General features: G+C 34.0%; 6 protein-coding genes across 6 annotated transcripts; 1 reads left to right on the plus strand and 5 right to left on the minus strand.

Annotated features, from left to right (window-relative positions):
• On the minus strand, window positions 1,718-2,757 carry LOC107633009 (uric acid degradation bifunctional protein TTL-like). The gene is made up of 4 exons (XM_016336643.1): window positions 2,545-2,757; window positions 2,316-2,417; window positions 2,095-2,221; window positions 1,718-1,944 (listed from the first exon to the last, which is right to left on the minus strand). The coding sequence occupies exons 1-4, from the start codon at window positions 2,755-2,757 to the stop codon at window positions 1,718-1,720; spliced, it is 669 nt and encodes a 222-aa protein (XP_016192129.1).
• Window positions 3,108-5,598, minus strand: LOC107633010. The gene is made up of 4 exons (XM_016336644.1): window positions 4,466-5,598; window positions 4,069-4,344; window positions 3,876-3,981; window positions 3,108-3,776 (listed from the first exon to the last, which is right to left on the minus strand). Exons 1-4 carry the CDS (start codon window positions 5,596-5,598, stop codon window positions 3,108-3,110), a joined length of 2,184 nt encoding a protein of 727 aa, XP_016192130.1.
• On the minus strand, window positions 5,832-6,770 carry LOC107633011. Its single transcript, XM_016336645.1, has one exon. It carries the CDS (start codon window positions 6,768-6,770, stop codon window positions 5,832-5,834), a length of 939 nt encoding a protein of 312 aa, XP_016192131.1.
• On the minus strand, window positions 11,545-12,205 carry LOC107633012 (dnaJ protein homolog). The gene is made up of 3 exons (XM_016336646.1): window positions 12,139-12,205; window positions 11,886-12,030; window positions 11,545-11,770 (listed from the first exon to the last, which is right to left on the minus strand). The coding sequence occupies exons 1-3, from the start codon at window positions 12,203-12,205 to the stop codon at window positions 11,545-11,547; spliced, it is 438 nt and encodes a 145-aa protein (XP_016192132.1).
• Window positions 12,341-12,787, minus strand: LOC110269665 (bifunctional nuclease 2-like). The gene has a single exon (XM_021117567.1). The coding sequence runs from the start codon at window positions 12,760-12,762 to the stop codon at window positions 12,385-12,387; it is 378 nt and encodes a 125-aa protein (XP_020973226.1). The 5' UTR covers window positions 12,763-12,787; the 3' UTR covers window positions 12,341-12,384.
• LOC107633014 lies at window positions 13,376-15,157 on the plus strand. The gene is made up of 4 exons (XM_016336647.1): window positions 13,376-13,404; window positions 13,932-14,208; window positions 14,628-14,717; window positions 14,810-15,157. The coding sequence occupies exons 1-4, from the start codon at window positions 13,376-13,378 to the stop codon at window positions 15,155-15,157; spliced, it is 744 nt and encodes a 247-aa protein (XP_016192133.1).

Below are 15,913 nucleotides of genomic sequence, written 5' to 3' on the forward strand. Positions count from 1 at the left end.
GACAGGGTTATTAAAAAAAAGGGTGCGAATCCCATCTACACGAAAGGATAAATAAAAAGATTATTTACCTAAACTTAATAACTAATAAATGATAGAGAGGCATATACAAATTAATATATAAGATAATGACTTTTAATGCAAGTCGTAAAATTAGATCAATTTACCGGGATAAATATTCTGCACAAGGCTTCCGGAATATGAATAAGAATAATATAATGATCTATTATGGTTTCAAGAGTAACAGTAAAGCCGCACGCACCGAAAGAAGATCGATTTTTGGATCAATGTAGCATGTAAAAATATTTGGATTCATATTTTTCGTAGGTTTAGAACTATATTTATAGTGAGATCAGATATTTAATTGGGCACACATTTAAATATAGATTTTATTTCCTTTGTTAAAGATTATTGTGATATGATTCATAATACACAAAGATTTCATTTTTTGTTCCTAAATTTTGAGAGATATTGATGTTCATGAATGAGATATTCTATTTTCTTATATGAGTCTGTATTCACTTAATATATAGAGACATTTCGTAACAACTCCATAAGTATAATAGAATTACCATGCTTAAATTAGTAAATTAGATTTAATATAGATAATCTAAATTTGTTACCATACCTAGCTTGTTTTATTATTTATTACTTAAAAGATTTAGAGAAACGTATTAATTTTTGGTAATATTAGGAAGAGAATATCTAAGTTACTTTATATAATATATATATATATATATATAATATTTATAATTTTATACGTATAATATTTATAATTACATATTTATTATATATAAAATTACAGAATTATTTTGTGATATTATAAACTATTTGAATTAATTTTTTATTATTTCCAAATATTATTGGTAATTTTTCATCATACTGCGGAAGCACTTACATCATGAATATATATCACTCTTACTAAAGCACACCGCATTAGAAAAGTAGATTATCTTATCACTATAAGAAAATCGACAGATAGCGACGGATATTTTGCAGCGGATTTTTTCAACCGCTGCTAAATAGAATCTGTCAGCGGTTATTGTGACGGTTTTAGAGAACGCTACCAAATGATCTTATTTTACAGCGATTTTTCGGTAATCGCAGTGAAATATACCCGTTTTGCAGCGGTTTTTGTGTCGGTTTTAGGGGACGTTACCAAATAATCTCATTTTGCAGCGGTTTTTATGTAATCGCCGCAAAATATATAGTTGTTGAATACATTGATACTCGTTTTGCAGCGGTTTTTTTCTAACCGTTGCAATATTATTTTTAACTTGAATTTTTTTTTTGTATAAACATTATTGCCGTCTTAAAACTATTCTAGTCCTCGCTTTTTTTTTACTGAAAAAACATGTTTCAAATACTGCAACTTAATGCATTAAATAAATTTTCTTTTTTGTGTTACATAAAAAATAATTCATTAATTAAAAAAATATTTATAAATGAATAACTAAAAATAAATTTACGAATCAGGTTTTCTCTTCTACTATCAGCCATTTTGAGTTTGTATTCAACCATAAATGGTAACATAAAAATCAAGTGAACGTCCGAATTCATAAACTCAAAACAAAGTTTAATGGAGCATAAAAAATAGAATTACTAAAGTAGACAAACAAGTTTTGAGTCAAAATTTCTCATTAACATCGTACTGACTGGCCAGAAATACTCTATCAGAAATCCGCTGCAGTGACGTGATAACAGATCTGATAAGTCATCTCTAAACCATGGCAACTTGTTCAGATCGAAACTCCCTTTTTGCAGCACGTACGGCATCTTCTCTATGTTGGGTGTTTAAAGTTTCATTGTCTTTTGGAACCTTATTGAGCTCAACATCCCTGGAGATGTCATATCCACCGGAGGAGATAGCATCTAAATTGTCTTCTGAATCAGTGTCTGCTCCATCTAGAGTGTCAGCAACTATTTCGCCTGAATATTCAGCTGACACTGAATATATGAACATGCAACCAACAACATATAAATCTACTTAAAAGATACTGATAACTTCCAGGTCATTACCTAGTTATTAAGGAAAAAAATTTGCAGAATTATGGAAAGAGGACTTTCAAAATTAACAAATACAAAATTAACTATTACCATCTCCTTCATCAGTAGTTTGGACAGATTTCTTGGAAAGAAGCTCTCTAATAGCACGTTCTGTATACTTCAATTCCTCTGTTGAAGCAATCTCCAACTCAACACCATGCGAGTTATTAAAGCGCATCTGAACCATAATAAAATGTATAGTTGATGGTCTTTTTTGTAAAGCATATTGTGTCTCTGTAATTCACTTTCTATGTTAGAAATTTATTTCTAACCTTTAATTCAACAAGTATGTCTTCAGATGTCCTACCAGCTACAAATGTCACAAAAACATAGCCAAATTTCTCCTCGTACCTTAATCTCCATTCATGAAGTTCCTACAAATTTTAGCATGAACGTAACAACTATCATTGGACAAATGTTGTACGCATATATCAAAGTAAAATACTTATTAATCAAATAATGTTTAACTCAGGTGTTTAAGAGAACGACTAATGAACAGACCTGCACAGTAGCTTCGTTCGTCGTTTCCAAGTATTCATTAGAACAAGATCGTCCTGATATAGCCTCCAACCAAGACCTAACATTCAACTTACGGTACCATATGTCTCTGGCAACCGTAATTGCATGTTCCAATGAAGAGAATAGAGATGCCATAGGCATTTCGTTAGCGAATGTTGTGCCTGCACAGCATGATGAGAAATCTTTCGTTTTCATTACTCCTGTTACAACACCATTTTATATTAAATATATTTGTCAATGATAACAATATCATAATTCAAGATAATTTACTCGATATCATAATATTCTTTATTGGAGGTTAAGAACAATAACAATGATGATGAGAACAACAAAGCCTTGAAAACTAACTTTTAAAAGCAAAAACCGTTAAAAAAATGAGGAACTGGTGGTATTCATGAAAATCAACTTAAAATGAAAACTTAATTCAAATACGAAAACACAGATAGTAATGTAACCAGCAAACTGCGTACATCATGAACACTGTTAAACTTATCAAACACACACAGATACTCTAAAAATGATGTACATGTTTTGCCATATTTTCACTATGCCACATAATCGATGTTATCAGAAACATCTGCTACTTGGTCTTCTATATCATCATCCCTTGTCAACTGTAAATCACTGATGTCACCTGCTGACATGTTCAACCCGGGCTGAGGAGAAAAAGCAGCTTTAACATCTTCATTCTCTCCTCCCATGTCATACAAGTCTCGCGATTTTACATGAACTACTACACTCCATTCTGGATCTACTTCATCACGTACATAGTACACGAGATGAGCTTCTGATACCAATATGTACGGTTCATCCTCTTCTCGATCACCGGTGTGAATTGGACGAGCGAAATTAACGCTGGTAAGGCCCAGATGGTCTTGTTTAATTCCTCTGCTCGTAGTTGTATCAGCCCAAATACATTTGAACAAAACCACTGTGAAATGGCAGCTATAGTTCATCAATTCGATTATGTCCACAATTTTTCCATAATATGGAACACTACCAATAGCCACTCTGTTGTCACGCATGTTGGCATAACTTCTTGTATTAGATGAGACATAAACTCTACTATTTTGTATTTTCATCCCGTCTTCCTTTGTGATAGTTTTAAACTTGTACCCATTGACGTTGTATGTCCCAAAACGTCTTGCCTGAAGCATGGGACCACATGCCAACAACTTCATTTCTTTCGAATGTACAGTACTGTCCATTGGAACCTAGCACCATAAATTAGAGTTTGTTCGTATAAAAAATTGGAATTTATAATTTATAATTCTAGGACACAAATAAGTTGGTCAGGTTAAATTTCTACGAACCTCACGCTTGAACCGGCGAGGAAATTCTGCATGCACAACACGGTCTATCTTAGATTGCGACCTTGTTTGATCCTGTAATTTACGCTTAGTTTCTGCCCTAAATGTACTTTACAACATAACAAGAAATTAGTCCAACGACTGAGTGTTTGAAATTGGTTATAATCGTGCTTAATGATTACATGTGCATACTTACTCAATAAATGGAGCGACGGCCTCGCAATTGACTAGCACATGACGATGTGCCTGATCTCTTTCCATTGGGGTTAGTACAAAATGTGATATAGCCCCTGAAGCTTTTCCAATTTCTGGGAACATATTACATCCTGTATTGTTTGTAACATCAACAGGTCGATCATCAACTCGCGCTGGTCGGTTAATTCTAGTCTCAATATTATCCAAATATATGGAGTAGAATGTCAAAATCTCCTCGGATAAATAGCCCTCCGCAATTGAGCCTTCTGCTTGTGCCCTGTTACGCACGTATTACTTCAATTGTCCTAAGTACCTTTTACATAAATACGACATAACGCTTAGTATATACGTAACGAATTTGAAAAAAATGTCTTGAATGCATTTAGTAGCAAGCTAACCTTTCTATTGGATACATCCACCGATAATGTACCGGGCCACCAAGTTTTATTTCATCAACGAGGTGCACCGTAAGGTGAACCATGACAGTGAAGAAGGATGGAGGAAAAATCATTTCCATCTGACACAGAATTTTCACAACATGATTCCGAAGGGCACCAAGCTGCATAGGATTTAAAGCTTTTCCACAGAGTTCTCGGAAAAATGAGGACAGATTCGCAATCACATTTGATACCGGACTTGACAATGTATTCTTCACCAAAATTGGAAGTAATTGTTCCATAAGAATGTGGCAGTCGTGACTCTTCAACCCATACAACTTGCGCTGCCGAATGTCAACACAACGAGCAATATTGCTCGAGTAACCATCTAAAAAGACCACATTCTGTAGAGTCTTCAGGAATACATCCTTCTGTGGATTCGACATTGTGAAGATTGCTGAAGGATATTTACCACCTTTCTCCGGCCACAATTCAGACCTTATGCCCATGCTTTGTAAATCTTTGCGAGCCTTAAGATTATCTTTTGATTTGACGCTATCGTTTAAGATAGTGAAGACCACATTGTCACAAATGTTCTTCTCTATATGCATCACGTCAAGGTTATGACGCAACATGTGATCCTTCCAGTACGGGAGTTCAAAGAACACACTCCTCTTTTTCCAATACGAGTCATCTTGATCTGCATCTTCACCAATGCGTCTTCTTTTGGCTGTCAGAGTTGAGTTCTTCCTAAACAACACTTGCATATTACACTGCTGCCTTAAGACATCTGCTCCAGAATACTTCTTCGGTGGATCTCTGCTTTCAACTTGTCCGTCAAATCTAATCCGGTCTACTCTATATTTATGGCCCTGATTCAAGAAGCGACGATGGCCCGTGTAACACCATTTTCGACTGAATGTTAGTCGCTGAGCCTTAGTGTCCACATTACATGTGGGACAAGCTAACCCACTATACGTGTTCCACCCAGAAAAATTTCCCAACCCTGGAAAATCACTAATAGTCCACATTAGCGCCGCATGCATCTTGAAAGTGGTCCCCTTATTAGCATTATAAGTTTCAACGCCATCCCAGAGTTGCTTCAACTCATCCACCAGGGGCTCCAAATAAACATCGATATCGTTATCCGGCATTTTAGGACCGGGAATAATCATAGATAGTATAAAAGATTCTTGTTTCATGCATAGCCAGGGAGGAAGATTGTGCGGAATAAGAATCACAGGCCAAATGGAATATGTGGTACTCATATTTCTGAAAGGATTAAAACCGTCACTTGCTAAAGCTAAGCAAACACTGCGAGCATCGTTAGAAAAAAAAGGATACTTTGCATCAAAGTCTTTCCATGCTTCAGCGTCCCTTGGATGCCTCAAGTACCCATCGTTATTATCTGCTCCTTATGCCATAACATGTCAGATGGAGTTTTGCTACACATGAATAACCGTTGCAGTCGTGGTATAAGAGGAAAGTAACGGAGAGTCTTCGCTGGGAGAGGCTTTCCGTTTTTCCTGACAGGTATTTTGAGTTTCGTAACAGAACCCTTTCGCGTCTTCTGCTTCCATCGTGAAGTTCCACACTGCTTGCATTTGGTCGCGTCCTCATCCTTACCCCGATACAACATGCAATCATTCGGGCATGCATCTACCTTTTTGTACTCAATCCCCAACTTTCGAATAGTTTTCTTGGCTTCATGCAAAGTGGACGGGAATTTGGCTTGCTCAAATGCAACCCGCAATAAGTCCAAAATCATCGACATAGCCTTGTCACTCACACCACACATACACTTAATGTGATAAAGCTTCACTAGGAAAGACAATTTTGAGTATTTCGAGCAGCCAGGATATAATTCCTCCGCTCCATCTGCAAGAAGATCGGCAAAATCCTGTGCCTCGCGACTTGGACCATCGTACAAGTACAACAACTCTATATCATCGTCTTCTACAAGATCCGCTGTTGTGGTCTCCTCACTTCCAGGAGGCATTGTGAAGTTAAACGCCTCGTGCACCATTTGAAGATATGGATTCACCTCAGGTGTAGGTTTCTCAACTATCGGTGTGCAAGTAGAGCTCTCCTCAGCTGGTTTCACACTATGACGCAACCACAAAGTATAGCCAGCGGGAAAGGGCTTTATCAACAGGTGGTCGTACGCATCCTCTCTTGTTTGCATAAATTGAAACCCACATTGAGGGCATGGACACTTTATCATGTTATCCGACGATGCATTCGCAAATGCAAAGTCTAGGAACTTATTAAGTCCTCGTCTATATTTTATGCTATCTCGTGGCTTAAGAATCCAGGTTTTGTCCATATCTATTATACACCAAATATATGGTTTAATAATTAATGTGGTACAACTTTTTCATCACTAAAATAATGTTAAGTATCTTACTGTATTCATTCCACATGATATAAGAAATACCGTTCTAAAAACATAACATGTATGGTAAAATACGTGTGCAACTACGAACATTAAAATTTATACTAAAATGTGCAGTAAAGGTAGAATATAAAACTAATATAGAACAAAAAATACGCCTCATAATTACAGTTATAATACGACGATAAAAGTTACGCCAATTACTTTTTTGCGAAAAATAACAAGATTCATTTTTATATATAATAGTCATTCATATAAGTTCATTCATAGAGTACCGTACGAAAATTTTTTGTACGTAAAACACTCCTCCTATAAACCTTTTTATAGGAGGGAATTCAAAATTTTTATACTCTTATTTGTATTCAAGGTTTATTTTTATGTTTTATTTTAGGTATATTAATAAAAAATTTTAGCATTAGTTTTAATTTTTTTGTATTTTCTAGAGCTATTTTTTTCTAGCTTTCTTAGAGGGGGCGAGTAGTGGCCTCGACCCCCTCGAATTTTAAGAAACTATACTTATACATGAGATATATATTTTAAGAATAAAAAAATATTACATAATTTAATAGTTTTATATGTAATTTTACTACCTTAATAGTTTAATTCACTAATATTTTTTACTTAAATAATTTAATATCATACCCTCAAGTCTTTGTACCTTTCAAATTAGTATTTATAAAATAATCTGTATTTATTTTTAAAAACATCATTTATTTTTTTATAATACTATATTTAATTTTTATATTATTATATTCAAAATGACTTACGTAATTATATTTTGGTAATCACATTATGTACTTTAGATATTATGTTTCTTATAAAAAATACTCATTTTTCTTCTAAATTTATGTTTTTAAAAGAAAAAATAATATAAAGATATCTTATATCTTGTATCTATAAGAGTACTGTGTCTTTCAAATAATTATTAATTTATAATTTATTTTTAAATTTTTGAAAGAATTGAATAATAAGTAATAAGATATGTGATAATTTTTAAAATAATTATTAGTTTTTTATAATTTTATAATGTACTCTTGATATTGTTATATTTCTTTTATGTAATTATCATATTAAAAATAAAATTGTGAAAAAATTATATATAATTTTTTTCACAATTTTATTTTTAAACCCTAAATCCTAAACCTTTTCAAAAACCAACTCTAATAACTATATGTTAACAATTTTTATGGAATGAAAAAATTTATCTAAATTTTGGCCCCTACATATTAAACTTTCTAGATCCACTCCTGTATATGGTATTGACTGATTAAAGAGAACATAAAAAGATATTAAAAATATGAAGTAACTTCTATAATAATAAAATTTTTAATAATATGTATAATAAAAAAAATTCTTTAAAATGATGTAACTCACCAAAAATTTTTTCTGATATAAATTACAAATCATCAGTAGAGTGACTACTAATTAGTACTCAGCGGAGGAACACATCAAAGCCATAAAAAATGAGTCAAATTATTTTAATTAAGTCTTACAATTTTTATAAACTAGGATTAATATTTATAATTAGAAAATGAATAAACTAAATATTAATTCAATATGTCAAATAATAACGATATTCATTAATAAATGGCCATTTCTTAAAATTAAATAATCAAGACACACATTGAGAATATTATTATGACAAACCAATAAGGGAACTAATAAATCCAAGATACTCCAAATAGTACAACATATACACATAACTCATTACGCACCTTATATTTGTGGGTCAAAGATACCAAAAAAATAGTCTGAAATGTGTATCAAATAAAAGTAAAAGAGTTAGTAAACAAAAAATTATGTCCAAAAAATTATTCTCTTCATCCAAACATTTTCAAAAAGTTTTATCATAAAAAATAATATAAGATGATTATATTCTAAACCAATAATTAACTAATAGTTTATCTTAAATAACATATTTCAAGTACAACATACTTAAAAATAGAAAAAAAGAGATCAACAATATAAAAGGTACACAAAACCAATTTATTATTTTTCCTTATATAGAACATGATTAATCGAAAAAATATATATTGAAACCATCATTAAAATTTTTAGTATAACATATTTATAAACATTAGCTAATTAACCGAAAATTACTTCGGCCTAATCAAACAGACTTATTTTCTTTTTTATTGTTTTCTTAAGTGTAGTCGGTTGATTGAGTAAAAATTGGATATTTTAAAAATTAAAATTAAACCGATGAACCGACCGAGATCCGGTTCGGACGAACCGAACCGTGACCTGGCCGGCTTTTTGAAGCAACATCACAAAATCCTCCGTTTCAGCCCACATTTAACCCTAATTAGAACCCACTTCAAGAGAAATAAAGAGATCCAGCTTCTAAAGTTCAAAGCGCCGCCCTCACGCGAAGGTCTCCGCCGAATCTCCTCAAGCGCCTCGCCCTTCACCTGCGGCCAGCCATATCCGCGTGCCGCCGCCGTTGGTCCTCAGGTCGCTCCCTTTCCCTCCATTGCAACCCTCCTTCCCTTCCATTAAGCAGCCATTGTGGTCACCGCGAAGCCTCCCTCGCGCACTATCACAAGCTCTGTTCGTTTCTCGGTCTGAAGGTGCTCCCTTACTGCTACTTGCCTTGGTCACTCAGTGGCTCTGTCTCCCCTCCATCAACGTTGACATTTGGTCGAGCTTCCGGGTATTTTTCTCTAATTATTTAACTGAATATGCATGCTTTTTTAACTGATTTTTGTTTGTTTATTTAACTCAATATTCATGCTTTTTTATTTTTAGTTTTAATTTTTATTTTTGTTTGTTTTCAATGTTCATTGTTTGTTAACTTGAGGAGGTTATTTTTGTTTGATATAATGTACCGGCACGCAGCGAATGTGGTCTCTTTGTTGCTATTTACTTTTAATTACTTTCAGTCTAAAACTGTATTGATTATTTTGGAGGGATGCGAGCGATAAGTCGCGGAGGCTAGCAACGGGGACAATGAGGAGAGGAAGAACGAAAGCATAATGAGGTTGTCGTGGGCTCTTGTTCATTCAAGGCAAAAAGAAGATGTTCAGCACGGGATAGCCATGCTTGAAAGTAAGATCACTTACTGAATCTTTTTCAGTTCTTCAAGTTGCTTTCCATTTATTTTTTTAAGTATTTCTTCTTGTTTATATGGCACCTTGATCTGCTTTTAGTAAATTTTTTTTGTATAGTGTTAATGTTTATGTTGCTGTCATATGCCACTAGCCTTTTATGGTTATTTGAAAACAATTGTGTTCTCCTTTTCTTCTGAAAATATTTGCGTTTGTTATATGAAAGCTTAATCGGTGGCTTTAATTTTAATAATGCTAGAAGCTATGTACAAAGATAAATCATATCATGATGATTATGGTATGTGTAATTGATGACTATAAATTTTGATAATACTTCAAAAATCAGCTTAAAATCAAAGTTATAATTTTATATTATGTAAATCTATTACTGAGATTTTTACTTGCTTGAAAAATTAAGAACATCGAAAATTTGAGTTTAAAAATTGGAGAAGAGATTAGTATCTAACACTGAAAATGGTGGTATCTGGATGAATGTGTAGTTGGAAATTGATGAAACTCACAGAAGACTGGTGCTCGCTCCTAACATTTGAAAAGAAGAAGAGTGGAGATTTTTGAGTTTACAATTATATGGGATAAAATATATTATTATATAGATGACCAAACACCTTTAAAATATAACTAATAATCAAATTTGTTTTGAAGATAAGAAAAAAAATCGAATTTGCCATCATTGACCGGATTTACAGTCACTTTTTTAACAGAAGGCATTTGTTCAGATACAAATAATTAATTAAAAGGATAAATTAATTACATAAAAGGTTAAATTTATTAGAAGTAGAAACGGGCTACTCAAATCCGATAAATTAAAATTTCAAATTTGAAATCAAATAAGGTAGTTAAGGAAACGGCGAAAATCTAATTGAGATGAAGTTGTTAGGATTTCAAAAAATCACCCAATATTTTAGCAGTCACTCTCTCCCGTCTTGTTAACATACTCTGCGCCTCCTTCACCCTGAGCCACTTTATAATTCTGATTTCGTATAATCTTTTCACGAATACTGAGCTTACTCCTCTGCACAGTAATCATGTCTTCGTAATCATTGAGAAGAAGGCTCTTAAATTTAGTTAAAGGGTTGAAGTGATTCTGAAACAGTGGTTTTTGGCTCTATATTTTCTGCTCAGTCACCTAAGGTCAATGTATTTTATTTCATTTTTCCTTTTGTTCATTCTTATGTGAGTAATTCATATAGTGTCTATCTTTCTGCATTTCATGCTTAGATTGATGATGATTTCTCCTATGTAACAGATTTTCTTTTGATTTCGCATTTGTTTTTTGATTTTGTTTTTGTTGTTTCTGCAACATAGTTCCAAATAACAAAGATAAGCATGTAACTTGGACGTGAAGATGAATTGAATTCAGTTAGCTTTTCCAAGTTCTTTGAATCATCTTAACAAAGTTTTCATTGCATATACTTAGACTCATTATTAAGTATCTTTTACTATTTTTTATTTTATTTTAGTTATTTGTTTATTTGTGTTGAGTCGGGTATTAGGTAGAGAATCTGAGTCATACTAATAAATTGCTTTAAAATTTACTACATTATTGAAAAATTGCTGAAATTCTTGTGTGGAAATTTATTACTCTGTTGAAAAGTTGCTGAAATTGTTGCTGGAACTAATGAGATTGTTTAATCCTATTAATCCACATGGATCTCAAGAACCTTCTTCTCCTGCACAACCTTCTTTCCTTTGCATTGTGGGCAATAGTCCCTGTCACTGATGGTTCCGCCAGTACCCTTACATTCATTGCAAGGATGCTGCATTTGCTGAACAATAGAGGGACCAAGGTGCCTGATAGAAACCTCCATACCAGTTCCTTGGCAACCAGCGCACTTTGTAGAATTCCCAGACTTGTACTCTTTGCTGCAAAGTTCAATAACACAAACATCCACACAAACGTAAGAACCCAGTGTACATACAATCAATCACATCATAATAGAGTACCAATAACTTGAAATTTTGATATGATAATACTTACCCATTGCACTTTGAGCAAAGTACATTGCGAGAGAGCGAGAGCGAGAGCTTCTTAGATGTTCCGAGGTATAGGTCTTCAAGCGAGACCTTGAGGGGGTGAACCACATCTTCTCCCCTTTTCTGCCTCCTCCCTCTGCTACTACCACCTGTTCAAAGAAGCCATCAATAAATCTCTCAAAACCCAATCAAAATACAAAATTAACACAACCAATAAAAATTTCCCGAAACTGAAAAAACATCTGATTATAACATACCATCGCCAAAGGGACTCCTACCAAAGAAAGACTGGAAGATATCAAATGGGTCGTGGCCGCCACCCATTCCTTCTTTGAGAGCATCCTCACCTTACTGATCATAAATCTCACGCTTTTCAGGATCACTCAGAACCTCATAAGCCTGGGCAAGCTCTTTAAACTGCAACAAACCAATCCAAAATCCATATTAACATCTGCTCCACTCCTCACCTCAACTACATACAAAATTCACAGAACAAATCTATTTCACAAAAGCAAAACAAGAAACAATGTTTGACCACACAATGCATCATCATATATTGAATTAGCTAAGCTGAACATACTAGCTTCAACCACGCTAGAGTTAACATAATCTTCATCCTTTTCATCAAAATTCTCAACCGTACTTCCGCTCCCATTTGAAGGTGACTTGAAACTGCAATGCACAGTCTTGCTCTTGCACTTTTGCATGTTTATATGGAAAGAAAGAACAGTGGCCTTATCTCTGCTACACTTGAGTCCCCAAAATTCAGTTCGAATACAATTAGCCTTCATTGGTCCAATTAAAGGAACACTGCAAAGCCCTACTACTTTGGCACGAACAGTGGGGATCACAACCGGTCCCTTTAGATTCAAAGAACCCATTCTGCCTTTATAATATATATATTCTCACAACCTTCACCAAAAAATTCACAAACCTTTTAGCCATCATGATCTAAAACTTGCATAACCCATTTATAAGCATGTTGAATGATTATTAATTAAATTTAAAAGCAAAACACACCTCGAACTCAAAGTCTGAAGTGTGAAGCTTTAGGATCAGACGATAATCTAGTCACCAATCAACGCAAGAAGAATGAAGAATCGGGTTAAATAGGTTTGTGAATTCAGAAGGGGAAATTAATTATATATGTATTATTAGTACATGTCTGATCAGATCAAGGTGGAAAGTAAACAGACGAATTGAGATATAAGAGTGAAAAGAACGAACGGAATTGAATTGAATCAAATTGAAGTCATGAATAGGGCTCAGAAAAAAGGCGGATATAAGAGAGGATAAGAGATTCTTCTTCGTGTGTTGAGGGAGAGTGAGAGAAGGATCCCAAATCAATAATCAATAAATAAATCTTACTAAGCAAGCATGGATCCACCGCATGCATCAGCTTCAGCATCATCTCATAGTAAAATATGAAATCACTATTCTACCCTCCTACGTCCTTTTCCTCTCTCTCTCTCTCTTTGTTGCCGAGAATCAATCATGTCTAATGATGTGTCGTTTGATAATATGTAAGTCTGTTTGAGGTGGTTAATGATTATATGTTTTCTTTATCTTACTATATTGGTCTGCTCCTTGTCAACCCTCCCGACCAAAAATCCCTTCACATTTCAACTTTGTTATTGTAGTCCATGCCTGTAGAAAGCTATTGTAAAAGAGATTTAGCCTGATTCCTTTAATAGGATTTGAAGGGCTCCTTTGCCAAAAAGTTCTAACAGATTGTATTAGTAACTAGAATCATTATTTAATGAAGTGATATGTATTTGATCACTACTAAGCTGGTCCAGCAAAGGGGATTCGGTTCATACTTTGAAGGTGATTAGGCATGCTTATATTGGAGGTGATTCTTGCTATTTATATGATTATATTGGTTTTCAAACTTGCATTTTGAACTAGCCTTTAAGATAAAGTTTTCATGGTGGAAAGTTCTCAATAATATTTGTTTGTGTGTTGAGTTGATGAATCGTGTATATAGGTTCTTCTGTGATGTAGAATGGATTTGGAGTTAAAGTTAATGGTTACAATGACGGTGTGAAAGCATTGATGTCAATATCGTTATCCTCTTTATTGTATTATCTTATGATCTGAACTACTTGTATCGAGTCTTCCACTATGAGGACGATGGAAGAGGGATCATAAAGCAGGAAATTGTACAAAGAATAGCAAGTTCCTGGAGGAACGCAAGAAATCATTTGTTCAATAAGGTTTATGACGAAGAACTGACTTTTGCAGAAAACCTCAAGCGTAAGCCAGCAGGGATAGAGGCAAATCACTGGAGAAAGTTTCTTGAATATCGGTTGAACGAGGACACACAGGTAACAAATATTTAGTTGATATTTCGTTGTTTTCTAATATAAATTGTCATGAATTACTACTAAATATGCTAAATTTATTGTGATAATGGAAAAACTATTATAAAAAGTTTGTCACCTTATCCTTTTTTGTGTTTCCTGAAGTTGTACATGCCTGACTTATAAAACCATTAAAAGTGTAGTAATTTATCCCGATAACATTTATGTTTGTCATTTTTTGTGTAGGAGAAGTGTAAAAAAAATGCCATTAATCATTCAAAGTAACTGTACACACATACCGAAAGTTCGAAAACGATGGCAAGAAAGAGACACGAAGAAGTAATTAATTTAAATTCAGTTCCAGAATGGTGACATGTTTCTGGTAATATAGTGTTGTCTGTTATATAATTGTGTGTTGATGATTGTTATATGAGCTATGACAGGGAAAGACTATTGGTAGAGGAGAGGGATGGACCATGAGCCATAAAAAAAAGAATGGTTCGTATATGAATGAAGATGCGCGTCTAGTTGGGGTAAATCACCTTCTTTACTTTTTCAAATTTCTCTTTGCAATTACTACCATTGAATTTAAATTAGTGTAAATCTAGATCTCACATGTTTACAGGAAGCAATTGAACTTATTGAGAGCCAAGACCCCTCCAGCAAGGAATTTTCACAGAATGATTCCCTTGCACAAGTGCTTGGGAAAGAGCACCCAGGAAGAGTTCGTGGACTCGGTTTTAGTCCATGTCCCAGTCATTGTTTTCGTAACATTCCACAACAGTCTGACTACGGTGTACAGATTGAGGAGTATCAGATGGAGATTGTAAAACTTAAGGCGGAGGCAGCAGAACTTAAGGCGGAGGCAGCAAAACTCAAGGCAGCAGCAACAGAGGAAAAGGCAAAGAGACAGAGAATGGAGGCAGAGGCAGCAGAGGAGAAGGCAAAAATGCAGACTATGAGAAATTTGTAGAGGAGAAGGCAAAAATGCAGACTATGGGAAATTTGTTAAGATACATAATCCAGCAACAAGGAGGTAATTTGCCACCTGAAATAGCTGCAGATTTGGATTCATTGAGAAGTGCACCAACCTAATCCCATGCAAGATGATGTGCGAGCAACTACTGATTTGAATTATCAATGTTGGAATCTGAATACTCTTTAATTTTTCACTATCATAATGACTTTTGAGATATTTATTTGTAGTTTTTCATTTTGGTGACTTTATCTGTATTTTACAGTCATCGATGCACTGAATTCAAATAACTATTATAATGATTCACTTTTGCATATATTTTTGTTTTGTTTCGTAATTTATAGTTTAATTCGCTGTTAGTTATTTTAATAAGTTAACACAACTGAGTGGAAGAACGTATAAAGAACAAAAGAATTGGCATATTTTAGTGTAAATTCGGGTTTTTAAAAAAAAAAAAAGTGTAACTCAACATTTGGCAGCGATTTTAAATCCGCTGCTATATCTTAACAGAATAATTCAACGGATAGCATTTTGTAGCGGTTATCTCCAAGCAATCATATTCTTGCAATTTTGTAGCGGAAAGAACCGCTGCAAAATACCATTTAGCAGCGCAATAAGATGTACACTTTGGCAATTCCAAGGGAGAACGACTCGGGAGACTAGTACTCTCGGATATAGATTGTAGATTTGTTTGATAAAGGATTTTGCGTCGGTTTAGACTATACTACGATTGATCATTTGATAATTTCTATA

The sequence above is a fragment of the Arachis ipaensis genome, chromosome B03, assembly GCF_000816755.2.
Source record: "Arachis ipaensis cultivar K30076 chromosome B03, Araip1.1, whole genome shotgun sequence".
Taxonomy (NCBI): domain Eukaryota; kingdom Viridiplantae; phylum Streptophyta; class Magnoliopsida; order Fabales; family Fabaceae; genus Arachis; species Arachis ipaensis.